Consider the following 13,383-nt stretch of genomic DNA (forward strand, 5'->3'; position numbering starts at 1 on the left):
CTTTGCATAAACCAGTTTAGACCAAAATAAAACACTTTGCTCAAGAAATGAAGCTTGTGGTACACTCTGTGAACCATTACCGATTGTTGTGCACTGACTTAATTCTAGATTCTAGTTTGAGAATCACTCCACCCAATGTCATGAAGACCTAGAATGCCTGGCAAAGGAAATCCAGACATCATGTATGAGCTCCTGCAATTAATACACATATTTAAAACACATACCTTTAAATTTGTCTGTTTCTTTGTCTCTTACTAGCCGTACACTTCTTACACTGAGTTCCTTAAAGATTGCATCTATGTCTCCTTGTACTGTATTGAAGGGTAGATTTCCTACATATGCTGTGTACGGTGGGCTTGTAGGTAGATCTTTCTGTTGCCGTGGACCACTGGAACCCATATCCCCACGGCGAGACCTATAAAAACAGAGCAGAGAAATACTTTAATTGTAAAAAATGAGTGACAGACTCGGCTGAACAAGCTAATGAATATTTCATAAGTAACAAAAAGGCATCAGAATTAGTTGATTCAGATAAAATTACCCTCAATAACGGGCAGAGGTAAAATAGTACTCGATTGAGTGAAAATCCACATATGACAAATTTTGATCCGCTACCCCTTTCCTTTTTCAACTAACGGCTCCCGAAGGAACATCAAGCAATCAAGCAAGCGTTTGTTAAGTGTAACCACTCACCTGTAAGGTCTGCGTATTAGGGTGCAGTGGGATATTGTGCCGAACGCCGCTGAAAGGTCAAGGAGGATGAGGGCTACTGTTTCTCCTTTGTTCAGTGGGGTGCGGATGTCGTCTGTTGCGGTGAGGAGGGTGGTTTCCGTACTGTGGTTTTTTCTGAAGCCGGATTGGGCGGGGGTCGAGGATGTTGTGCTCTTCAATTATAGTGTCTACTTGGCTGTTGATGGCCTTTGACAACTTTCCCTGGAAACGGGATCAGGGAGATGGGTTTGTAGTTTGAGATCGGTGGGGTCTGCCGAGAGTTTCTTCAGGAGGGTGTTGACCGTGGCATGTTTCCAGTCGTCGGGGAACGAAGCGGTCGCCAGAGAGTGGTTGATTGTGTGGCGGAGCTTGGGTGCAATGGGGTCGTGACTCAAAGAAGTGGTGGGGGCAGGGGTCCGTGGGGGCCCCGGAGTGGATCGACTTCATCGACTTCAGTGTGTCTTCGTGGTGAGGGCTGTCCAGTTGTCAATCGCTGGCTTCAGAGTGTCGGAGTGGTTGGTGGGGGTTCAATGTGGTGGTCGTCTTAGTCGAAGTTGTCGTAGATGTTCTTGATTTTGTGGTGGAAGAAGGTGCTGAGTTTGTGCAAAGGTCTTGTGAAGGTGGATGTCAGTAGACTCGCTGGTAGGTTGGACGAATGCCTTGATGTTGAAGAGTTCTTTGTGGTCGTGTGGAGATGGTCGTGTGCGTGTGTGGAGATTCTGTCTTCAATCTCTTTTTTCCTTGTTTTCCTGGTGAGTTGGTGATGGGCATTGGAAGCATATCTGAAGTGGTTGTGTGCTTCTGGGGATTTGGCGTTTCTCCAGGTCTTTGAGACGACAGCAGGTGCGTCTGGACTCTCGAAGATCGGTGGTAACCATCTGGCTTTCTAGGCGTGGGTGTTTTTCTTGAGGGGGGCTATAGGGTTGGCGCTGTCAGAGGTCCATCTGTGCAGGGTTCGGGCTGTGGTGTTGGGGGTAGTCTTGCTGAGTGAGGAGGTGAGCTGGTCATCGGTGATTCTGGTCCAGTTTCTTCGTGGGAGCAGGTGCTGGTGTCTGTGGATGGTAGGTGTTCTGAGGGCGAAGTGGACGCATCTGTGGTGGTCCATGGGAGTTCGGTGGTGTGGTTGAAGGTGATGGTGTTTCCTGTTGTGAAGAGGGGGTCATTGCTTAACTCTCAAGAAGAGACACTAATTTGCCTGAGCACAATGGATGTACAAATCATGCAAGTCTGGAGGGTAACTGCACTCAAGCACAGCCCATTCAGTGCTTTCACAAGATTCAAGGTATTTATTAGATTATATTGCATTACCAATCTAGTGACATTAACAGCTGGGCGACAGACCACTTCCACTAGAAGCATAAAAAACTGTTTACCTTCCAGACCAGTTGGCCTTTTTTTGAAACAGAGAAAAGGATACACCTATGAGGGTTACAAACCTCAGCCAATAAACTACAAATCTCGAAAAACTGAAAACATTCAGTGCTGTAGAATAAACTAACTATTTCAGCAAGATATTCAAAGGTTACAACCTTTTAAGATAGTGTTCTCTTAAGAATGAAAAATGTACATGACTAATAATCTTTTATGCAGACATTGCAAATATACTGTTTGCCTGCAAGAATTTCATTTTTTATGAATGCACCTAGGATAATAGTTGTCAAGACTAACAGATGAACAGGTTCACAGCCCACTCTGAAGAACGTGCAGTGGTTCCTACTACCCAAAAGACTTGTCATTCAAATCACAACTATTATCCACAAAGATTTTATACAGCAACAATTACGTTGCCTTCTAAAGAAAATGAAAGCCCATTCCCAAGTCAAGGGCAAATTTTATCTCTCTATTTCGGGATCATTCACATTGAAGTGAACATGTGTTAAAGGATTGATTGTTATAACACTGTAACAAAAGCTGTAAGCCAGCTGTCTCCAGCCAGTCGTTCACAAGCCACTAGTAGCTCGCAGACAAGCTTGCAAACTGGAGTTCATTTTTAAATAGTCAGCAGGGTCACATTTTCCTTTTAACATTAATGGAAGGTTATATTTATTTTACATATCAAAACCAAGCAGGTAAAGTTCAGTCAGATTTATGACCCAGGCTGGTGCACAGAGCTGAAAGAACTGAAGCACCGAGGTATTTAACTCTTAAATAAAAGTCCTTGTCAAGTCTATATTCAAGTGAGAAATAAAGGTATCTGAATGCTTTTAAATGGGATAAAAGTTAAATGAAAAAAAAGTACCTTAATGTTTAAGTTGACTCAATGTAAATTGTTTTGTAATATTTATTTTTTGAGAGCAACACAGATGGCCACAAACACGTACCCATGTCAGCCAATTAACATTACAGGCGAGTACAGACAGGTTTCAACCATTACATTTTTCAGCAAAGTTATACTGAGAACAGGTAAGTGATCAAAAAAACAATAGGCCGTTACAATCCATATGGGTAAACATATCAGCCTTAATTGGGTGGAGTACCAAATTACTCATTTGAAACATTAAGATCGTGATAGTCAATCCACCCACCCTAGACTTTACGAATCTTATGTGGGTGCTATAGGTGACCTTCTCAGAAGTACTGTACAGGTCCATTCCCTTCCTCCATTCCGACAGATGGCGATTCAAGGGTCCCCCACTGTTTTGCCACATCCATCTTTGCTACTACTAGTCCCAGGTTACACAGGAGCAGCCTCACTGAGGGGAATATCAGCATTGTTGGGTATACCCATAAGGACAACTTTGGGATTGGCAGGGAGTAATGCCCACACCACCTTACCTAGTTTGTGCACTACTTTCTTCAAGTATGTATCCATGGTTGGGCAGCGCACAGGGTAGGTGGGAAGTCTTCTCTCTGGCCCCTAAACCTCAGACACTCCGGAGACATTGCCTTCCCGATTCTGCGCTAGCTTGCGGGGTCAAAACAAACCCTGTGAATAACTTTCAAATGGATGAGTTTCAATATGGACTTGATCGCCACTTCTTTTGAGTGCATTAAAGTTGTATCCCAATCTAGATCATCCATTTCCCCAAACTCAGATTCCCACTTAGTGCTTTGCCTCTTCAGGTTATATGGTACAAAATTGCTAGTTTTGTAAACTGAGGAAATAGTTTTTTTTCGTCAGCTCTCCCTTTGATAGCCTGCACTCTAGAGGAGCATATTCGGGAAGAATGAGCGCTATATCTTTATTTGAATTTTCTTTCATTTCAAAGTCTCGCCTTGACACAGCAGGCATCTTGCTCTCAGTGGCTGGTAGACAAGGTGTCATGTTTATAAATGAAAAGTACCGCCATTAATTTAAGGTGGAGAAATTAAAGTGCAGAAAAACGTTCTAGATTATAAACACATTTGCAGAACAAATTTCTTCTATTTAAAACAAGCATTTGCAATGCACTAGGTCTCGCAGTATTTAAGTTTGAGCTTTTGGTATTGCTTTTGATATTGTTTTTCACAATATATGTAGTACTCCTACCAATTGGTCTGTAGGCAATTATTCCGCCATTTACTAGAAATGATTTTACACATGCAGCTTTTTAAAAATATAAATGCAGATGTGAAGCCCCTACCTTGAAGGCGCCTGTGGGACCTGTGCAGGAAGGGTGTAAGGAGTGAGGGGTCGGGCAGACTAGGGAATGGCTGCGGGAAACTTGCTTAAACCAAAGTGGGAGGAGAAAGCACATACTGAGAGTATAGAAGGAAATACAAAAAAAAAAAAAAAAGAAGAAGAAGAAGAAGAAGAAGAAGAAGCACAGATCGCGGGGCGCTACGATCACTAACTGGACAGGAATGCCAGATACGATACAGAGGCGGGGACAAAGGGAGGGAGAATGCTAAGGAGGGCGTTTACCAGATGCACTCCACATAAATGACTATTTAAATGTTAACGCTTCAACAAGCATGTGCGAGGTGCACAAACCCTATAACTCAATTCGAGATTTACCGTATATGTTTACATAAAGCTAAAAGCTCTGTATTTTTTTATATAGCTTTTGCATGAAATGACTTTTAAACAACGTAGTTAAGCTAAGCACAGATAAACCAGCAGAGGGCAATATTCAACACGATACTGGAGGAAAGACGCTACTCAGAAACTGCAGTATCAGTGGGCATTGCGCACCATTAACGTTCAGCACGTGAACTGATTACCAATACGTCCATAAAGCAACACTTGAGCATAAATGCAAGCACCCGTAAAACTTTTCAGGTCCGCCGATTACCTTTACAAATAAATTGTGCCTTCATAAATATGCTGGCGACATTTCCTGAAGTAAAAGTTTACTGAAGTCCTCATTACATTTCATCAACAAAACGTTAGCGAAAACTAAACTTACAGTGGGGCGGGGCACCCGGCTTCGGAAGCCCGCGCACGTGCCCACGGAGAGAAGCCGCGCCCACGGAGAGAAGCAGTGCTGGTGACGCGGGGCTCCCATGCCCTAGAGAGAGCCCCGCGGTGGCGGCTGAACTCCGGAGTGGCGGTAAGTGGGCGGGCGCTCGGTACACGTGTGTGTGTGTGTGTGTGTGTGTGTGTGGTGTGTGTATGAGACGGCGGGGGTGGGTTCTCTGTATGTGTGGGTGGGTGCGTGCATGGGCGCTCGTGTGTGTGTGTCTGTTTATGCGCATGCGTGTGTGGTGTTGGAGCTTCCCAGGAGACAGCAGCTGAGCGCGTTCGCGAGCGCGTGGCCCGCTCAAATCGCCTCCTTGCAGAGGCAATGCGCGCGGCCAGGTGCTGTCTCCTGGGAAGCAGACCCAGCGACAATAGATCTCTGGCGAGACAGCGCTTACGCGCTGTTCAACGCCACGAGACCTAAAAAGCTCGAATGTACAAGAGCACATAACCAACAAAATGCAGAACAGAAGTTTCTGTACAGTTTATATAATGTTCAACTGCTAACATTTGGGAGCACTAAACCGAACATATAAACACAATGGAGTATCTCAATATAATCACCAAGAGACTATTAACTTTTCATCAATTGTTCACTTATTTAGGTCGATAGAAAAATGTGTGGGAGGGTCTAGAGGATAGTATTTATAGACCAACTTTACTCCATACCCCTAATCAAAGACTTGCACAGATACAAGGAGAAGGTCAGTCTGATTGTAGGACCAAAAAAAACCAATTGCTCGAAGGGAACCGTTCACCAGGATGTAGATATGTGTTAGGCAAGCTATCTACATCTGGTGAACGGTTCCCTTCGAGCAATAGGGGTTTTTTTGTAATACGATCAGACTGACCTTCACCTTGTATCTGTGCAACTTATTTAGGTCTGCAAACCTAGAATTTAGCGAACATTTAAAGAACTACAGCACAAAGAACCCACAATGGTTGTCATCAGTATCTGCAAATAAGAGGGACAAGGTGAGAGATTTTTCATAGAGTAAAAGACACTCTGGTGGGGAAGAACAAAGGACTCAAGCAAGCCTAGGAGTTAAGAAGGCTCACAAATTAGCACTAAGGTCAGTTGACAGGACTACCTGCAGAATCCTGGACCAGTCAAAATAGATAGTCAGAACGAGACCTATTGCATTGCAAATGCTTATACGCTTGAGAGCGCTTTGTTACCAGGCCGGTGCCCACCCGGCATTTGCCCAGAGTGCCTCGAGTGCACTTTATCTAAATATTTAAGGGACCTGTTTTTAGGTCCCTTGCGAGTGCCCACCTCGCATATATAATTATATTTTAATTCGAGGGTGCCTACCCCTCTTGCATAGCTGCCAAGGTTTCAGATTGCTTAGTGTGACATTTCCATAATTTCAGTGTAATTATGAGTGACATCTCAACAACTATGAGTGACACTTTCTCATGAGCAAAATTAAGCAATGAAGATGAGGAAAAACAATTAGCAGAAATTCCACCCCTCCCTCCTCCTTTTAACTTCATGAGGGACTATTTTAAAACACCGAAAAGTTTGCTGTCATTACACATTTAATTTGGAATCTTATCAGCGGTTAATACAGGCAGAGCAATCAATTTGAATTACACTGCTGTGAGCATGTATTTTTTAATATTTGTCAGAGCTGAAGATAATGATCATAAAATACTTCCGTTGCTAAAGCTTGCTTTTATTTCCTCTGCAACTATGAGGGGTTTAGCATTTCAAATACCCCTTAATCACTAGCGCTGTTCACATAAAGGTGATATTGTCCCCTTCTGCACATTACTATTAATGTTGTAAATTATAATTATGTCAGAAGTTCTGAATTATCAGACTTGAGCGGCCAACAAGTGGCCTCTTATTACAACAGGGCAACGGAGGCAGTCAGATCTTTTGAGGTCGTTCCTCAGCAGAGATGCCTATAAAAGCTTGTCTGCTCTCCCAATGGTCGCCATGAGAACAGCTCTCCAACTGGCCAAACACAAGGAGTGGCATTTCACAGCTGTTTGACCGAGGGGGTGAAGTAGTATATGCTGAAACTAAGGTGTACTCGCAGAGGAGTCAATTGCCAGGCAACACTATGTACATAGTGTTCGTGGCGACAAGCTCACGGCCTGCACTCATTCACCTGAAATGCACTGAATTCACATTCTTCAATGTATATGCAGTCATAGACAACAATCTGTGCATCGACCTCAACACATCTGAGTTTGACGAATGTGCACTCATGCTCCTGGCATCGCTGCATGTGAGGATAGCATGAAACTTGCAGTGCACCCACTCTGTATCTTATGTACGTGCACCTGAAATTGTGACATCACCTGTACCACAATATATACGCATGGTTATCTAAATGTGCACTCACATACCTCCGACGCAGCATTCCCACAAGTCGCCACCACTGCAAACCATTGAATTTGGGCAATACAGCCTCAGACTGCGGTACACTCTAAAGGTCACAGCCCACGGGCTGCAGCCTAGAGCCAGAGCAGAATTAAGCTAGCAGTGTGTAACTGGCAGCTGAAAACACGCTGCCGCTAAAAATGTAAATGTGCAGATGCTTTACACTTGGCTGACAGTCTACAATGTGACACACAGTTTCGAGGTGAGCTATTCTGTTTATGGGCCGGCCGCCGCCTCAAACTCTTGGCCGACTCCTGGCCTCTCCTGACTGCACTCAGTCAGATCTTGCCCCCGAAATAAATCACCGCCGCAGCCCTGCTCCGTGAAAACCGGAAGCCAGGCACTTTTGGCCGAGACGGGGGCGGGGCCTGCAATCCGGCAGGAAGTCCCGCCCGCCGCCGAGGAAGAAGTGAAGTCGGCCGACTAATGGAATCTCCGCAGCCCGGGGCTCCCATGAGTTGAGGAGAGTCCCGGGGCTGCCAACAGCAAAACAGCCAGAGTGTTGCGAGCGTCCCAGATGCTGGAGGGAGCCCCGGAAGTGTAGTCCTGCCCCCTGGTGCCGCAACGAGACTAGACTGCCGCAGAGAAGAGCCCGATCCCCAGCAACAGCCCGGTGAGTGCCCGACCAGCGCTGCAGAGGAGACACGGAACACGCCAAAAGAGCCCGGGGAGGGGGGGGGGGTGTACACGCGTGTGTGCGCAGGAAGGTGTGTGTCTGTGTGTGTGTGTGTGTGGGGGGGGGGGGGGGGGTTGGGGGAGTCTGTGTGTAGGTGCGCTAGTGTGTGCCTGTGTATGCATGTGGCTGTGTATGTGCGCATGCATGAGTGTGGGTGCGCGTGCACGCAGTCAAATCCAGCACAAGAGAAGCGCGTGGCACCCTTTTGTCCCTCATTCCCCCGAGACGGGCAGCTATAAGTCTCCGCCGTACGCATCCTTCGGATGCTATTCCAGGCGAGACCTAAAAAGGGTTGTAAGTTCGATACATGAAGAAGGTGACACATATGGCAAAAGGTATGTCCTGTGCCACAAGCACATGACACAGGCCCCCAGTCACCGATACACATGTATCCCATTCATACACCCCCAAAGGCAACGCTCTCATTCGCAGACCTGTCATAATGCCCCTAGTTAAAGTTTTTTGTTTATACCATAGGATCTGGCTTAAAGTCAATGAAGCTGTGTGTGTGGGTGGGTGGGGAAGGGGTATAGTAAAAATGCATGTGTTTCAGTAGGTTACGATTTTCACTAATCAGAAGCAGCTCTCACTACAGAAAAGTCTGGAGACGCTTGCTGTAGACTGCTACTGTGTTACATGAAATCGCAAACATTAAAGTAGTAGGAAAGGATATGGTTGCCACTACACCTCAAAAACTTTGAGTATGAGATTTTCGTGTGATAAGTTAGGTCTTTTTAGGTCAGGTCATTTTTAGGTCTCGCTGGCGTTGCAGCACGAAGCGCTGCCGCCAACGAGAATTATAGTCACCGTGTTTGCCTCCAAGGGAGACAGACCTGGAGACAGACCTGTGCACGAGCCGATTCAGGTCTGTGAACGTGCTTCACAGTGGAACAGCTTGTGCACCGCAAGTAACAATTATCACAGCATGTCAACAGGCGCTCCAGGCTGCTGGAGCGCTCAACTATAATTAATGTGCAGTTGAGTGCTCCAGCAGCGTGGGGCGCCTTTCTGCATGCTTTGATAATTATCACTTTGGGGCATCATGCTGTGATAATTAGGGCGGCATGCTCCATTTGCAGCACTGAACATTTTCAAAGAAGGCAAAGCAGCGACATTCATTGGAGACACTCACCCTCACCCCCTGACCCCTCACCCCCACCCACACCACCCCTCACACGACCTCACCACCCCTCACACGACCTCACCACCCCTCACACGCCCTCACTACCCCTCACTACCCCTCACTACCCCTCAAAAACACTCACCAGCATAGGATAGCAAAACAAAGCATAGGAGGATCTGTCGCCCTCACTCTATCTATCTATCTATCTATCCCACTCACTCTATCACATCACCACAGCATCACAGCATCACAAAGGGGCACAACAACATCACTATGCGCTACCACAGGATCATTGAATGCCACAGCATCACTAGTCACCACCACAACATAACTCAGCGCCACCACAGCATCAATCTGTGCAACCATTCAACAACAACTGGGTCAAATATGTTCTCTCAATGTTTCAAGCTTTATTACAAATGTCACAAAAAGAGGTTAGTATTTCACTTCGGTTCTTGGATTTTCGTCACAATAAAATACACTGAACATATTCTTCACAAAGGTTATTTGCAAAAGTTTAAGCTATTGCCATTTCAAATTATAATAACTTTTATTTAAGTATTAATTATTAAAAAAATTAAAAGCCATTGTTATTTGTAATATCAATACATCTAAGTCACGTGAATACAACACATTGCATTACAAATGCTATATGTGTCACAAGTTATAACTATTAGCATTGTAAATGACAAAGCTATTTTTGCTATTTTCAAAACCAACACAAATAAAAAGTGTCATTTACAATACCAATAGCTCAAACTTTCCTAATGCGAGGCCTTATGCATTGCAAATGCTTGTTAAACTAGTTGCATATCATTTGTTAATTTAGCATAGATTAGTTACGTTTTTGACTGTTATTAACAATACTAGGTCTGACCCCGACAAGCAATAATTCACACTGTTTCAAGACTCCTGGGGGTTATTACTTTTCAAAAGAACCTTCCCAGTACAGTTCTGATTAACAATCCATGAACTGATTAGTCATTAGTGCTCATTTAGTGAGATTTATTTTTCTTCGGGGTCAGACCTAGTATGGTTTATAATTGATTGTGTAGGGGGCAGTCTGACTCCTTGTTCCCCCTATTGCTCCCATTGTGAATGTACGTTTATGACTGTACCTGCGGGCTGCCAATAACTAAGGCTAAAGGTCCAATAAGTTCTCCTAGAAATATTATGGCAAGTGCCATATACCTAAACTGTTTATTATGACAATGTATAACAGTGATAATAGGTCTGACTTATTTATTGCAAAAGCATTCATCGTAGCAAATAGACTTTTAGGGGTGAATTGCTTCGACTTTGTGTTGAAGGCTGCAGACCGGATTTTTCTTACATGGAATGTCACAGATTACTGTAGATGGCAAGTGTTTGGATAATCTCTTCAGACCAACCCACCAGATTAGAGATTTGCAAAGGGATAATCGAAATTTGATAGGGTTTGAATACCGTTTTGTCAACTACATTTCCTACAGATTTCTAATTTCATGGCTGAGGGTTGTCTGTTTACGTGAAATACAGCAGGCCTGACAGTTTTTATGAAAAACATTACGGCTATAGGCCTGAATGTTTCATTGGGAAACAGTCAGATTTGATACGTCTGCTCTGTTAAGACAAAGGCAGAATGCCAGCTTTATTTATTGTGAAAAACATTTGTTGAACCCAAAAGGTCTTATAATGTGTATTAGTATTATGGTATGTTAAAGGCAGTAGTCAGTTTTTTAAAATTATATGGCGTGTCACAGATTACTATGTTAGGCAAAGGTCTGACAAACTCTGTAGTAGAAGATTTGCACTCTGATAATACTGGTATGGTCCTTAACGGAGAGTTGCATATTGTTTTGCAAACTGTAATTCTGTAAATAATTAAGTTTCTTTGAAAGGACGCCGAAGCACTCATACAGTACTACAAAACCAAGTATAGAGTCCAAGCTGTAAGGACATATGTTCAACAACAATTTTCTTTATGGAGGGTTGTGCAATCTTCATAACACAAAAAACAGGACATTTATTTGTCACACAGTGACTTTTTCAAAGCTTAGAGCAATAAAGGTTGTAATCTCAGGTTAGAAAATAGGGAGGTAAAAAATGTAAATTGATACTTGTATAGCGCACTACTCACCCGGAAGGGTCTCAAGGCGCTTCTACGAATACCGCTGGGGAACCCATCCTGGCTTTCCCTGTGAGGCGTCCACTCCTGGGCACCCCCAAGGTGGAGGCCAGGCATCCTTAGCGTTGTGGGGGCCGTTGTGGAGATTAAGCAAGCTATTGCCCAGAGTTGCAGAGTGGGACTCCATGATTGGAATAGACACCAAGGCGAGAATTATCAGGTCCGCAGAATTTTTGAGCCCAAGACCCACCGAGGTGGGGAATTGAACCCTGGTCCTGGGCTAGACCTCTGCATCAGGGTCTGCCGCTCTAATCATTGAGCCACACTTCAGGTCCAAGCAGCAAAATTAACTTTCAAAGACGACACCTTATGTGTTGTTCAAGTTGGATCGAACACAAGTCATGGCACGGTAGATAGTAAAATCAAGTCTTATTTGAGTATGCATGAAGCCACAAACTTTAATCTGAATAATGGTCCGGTCACTCAATAAGTTTAGAGTGCAAGACCGATGCAGAGATGGCGAAAGGCACAATGACAGATTAGGGCTTACTATGGTCTCCTGCTAAATTTATGATACGATACGAGTGGTCAGAAGTTTATATTTGGATCTTGGGACAGCCCCTGCTAATATGCAGTTTTTTCGGCCACCATACACCAGTCCATGTCTCGGGACCATTCACTGAGTTGGCAACTCCCCCGATCCCAGTTCACAAACTATAATTTTGCTTCAACACAATTAGCCCTAGGTATGAAGATTTTTGGAGTGCCAGCTCATTAACTAAAGAGGCACTTTCAAATCTTAGCTAGACCGACTCATTGATTACATCTTAAAACGAGCGTTGGCAAACAGTTCCACTTTGCCACTAAGCCAAAACTTGATATAGAAGCCTACCTATGCCAAAGTGCGAGTAAAAATGATGATTTGTGTTCATTGGCTTCTCTAATGTACAGAAGGTGAACAATCTTGGAAAAAGTAATAAAGGCCATTGTTATAACAGAAATGCAGCACCTTTTCTGCATTCCCTCAATATCATGTAGGTCGTGCCTCATGCTGAGCTCATCATGAACATAGGAGTTAATATTCTATTTTTACAACAAATGATATCCATTTCAATAATCACTGCTTCCAAAACTACAAGAAAAAGCAGCACATTGGTAAGATTGGATATCAATTTGACACTCATGCCACAGCGCCTTTTTCCTCAAACTGGTCTAATGACCTATTACCTATTCTCATATAAGATTACTTGTGGCCAACAACTATCCAGGTTCATTTTAAATCAACCTAACATGTCCACAATTGTGTCACAGAAGTTCGCCAGACCCTCTAGTGTATTTCATCATTTGATGCCAGCCTCCCACTTTGAACATGGATTACACAAATCTAGAAAACATTTCTTCCTCAAAATGCTTTCACAGACTACCATGAAAACCACTACCTCCTCAACAAGCATTTGTGAGATTTTGAGCTACTGGCATTGTAAATGACAATGCCTTTTATTTATGTGTTTAAAAACCTGCAATAATAAAATATATTGTCATTTACAAAAAAAGTAGATCAAAGTTTCTAAAATGCAAAACCTATTGCATTACAAATGCTTGTTCACAAGCGCCCCATGGTGCGCTTTCATGTTAATAGAGGCCACAACCCTTTCTTTAGATGAGCAGCGTCTAAAGAAAGGTCCGCGGCCACTATTAAAGTGAAAGCGCAGTATGGGGTGAGTTTACAAACAAATACTTTTTTTGGTAAAAGCACCCCGTGAAAGAGTGCATGGTGTGCTCAATGTTGCAGGAATGCATGTAGTGCCTGAAGTAGGAGAAACTCATTAAACAAGAACTGGCATTGCCAATAGGTCTCGCAGTAGGAAAGTTGGAGCTATTACAAGTGCAAATAACAAAGCCCTTTATGTTTTTAAAATGAAAACAAAATTAAAAAGCATTGTTATTTGCAATTGTAATAGCTCCAACTTTCCTACTGCGAGACCTATTG

General features: G+C 43.8%; 1 protein-coding gene across 3 annotated transcripts in view; it reads right to left on the reverse strand.

Annotated features, from left to right (window-relative positions):
* Positions 1–13,383, reverse strand: part of EIF4H (eukaryotic translation initiation factor 4H) — a 221,967-nt gene that overhangs the window by 173,752 nt on the left and 34,832 nt on the right. For all 3 annotated transcript variants that reach the window (XM_086954607.1, XM_086954606.1, XM_086954608.1), the window contains exon 2: positions 225–415. In XM_086954607.1, coding sequence (XP_086810733.1) covers positions 225–415 — 191 coding nt within the window. The remainder of the gene's footprint in view (positions 1–224; positions 416–13,383) is intronic.

This window comes from Lissotriton vulgaris, chromosome 2_1 (genome assembly GCF_964263255.1).
Source record: "Lissotriton vulgaris chromosome 2_1, aLisVul1.2, whole genome shotgun sequence".
Taxonomy (NCBI): domain Eukaryota; kingdom Metazoa; phylum Chordata; class Amphibia; order Caudata; family Salamandridae; genus Lissotriton; species Lissotriton vulgaris.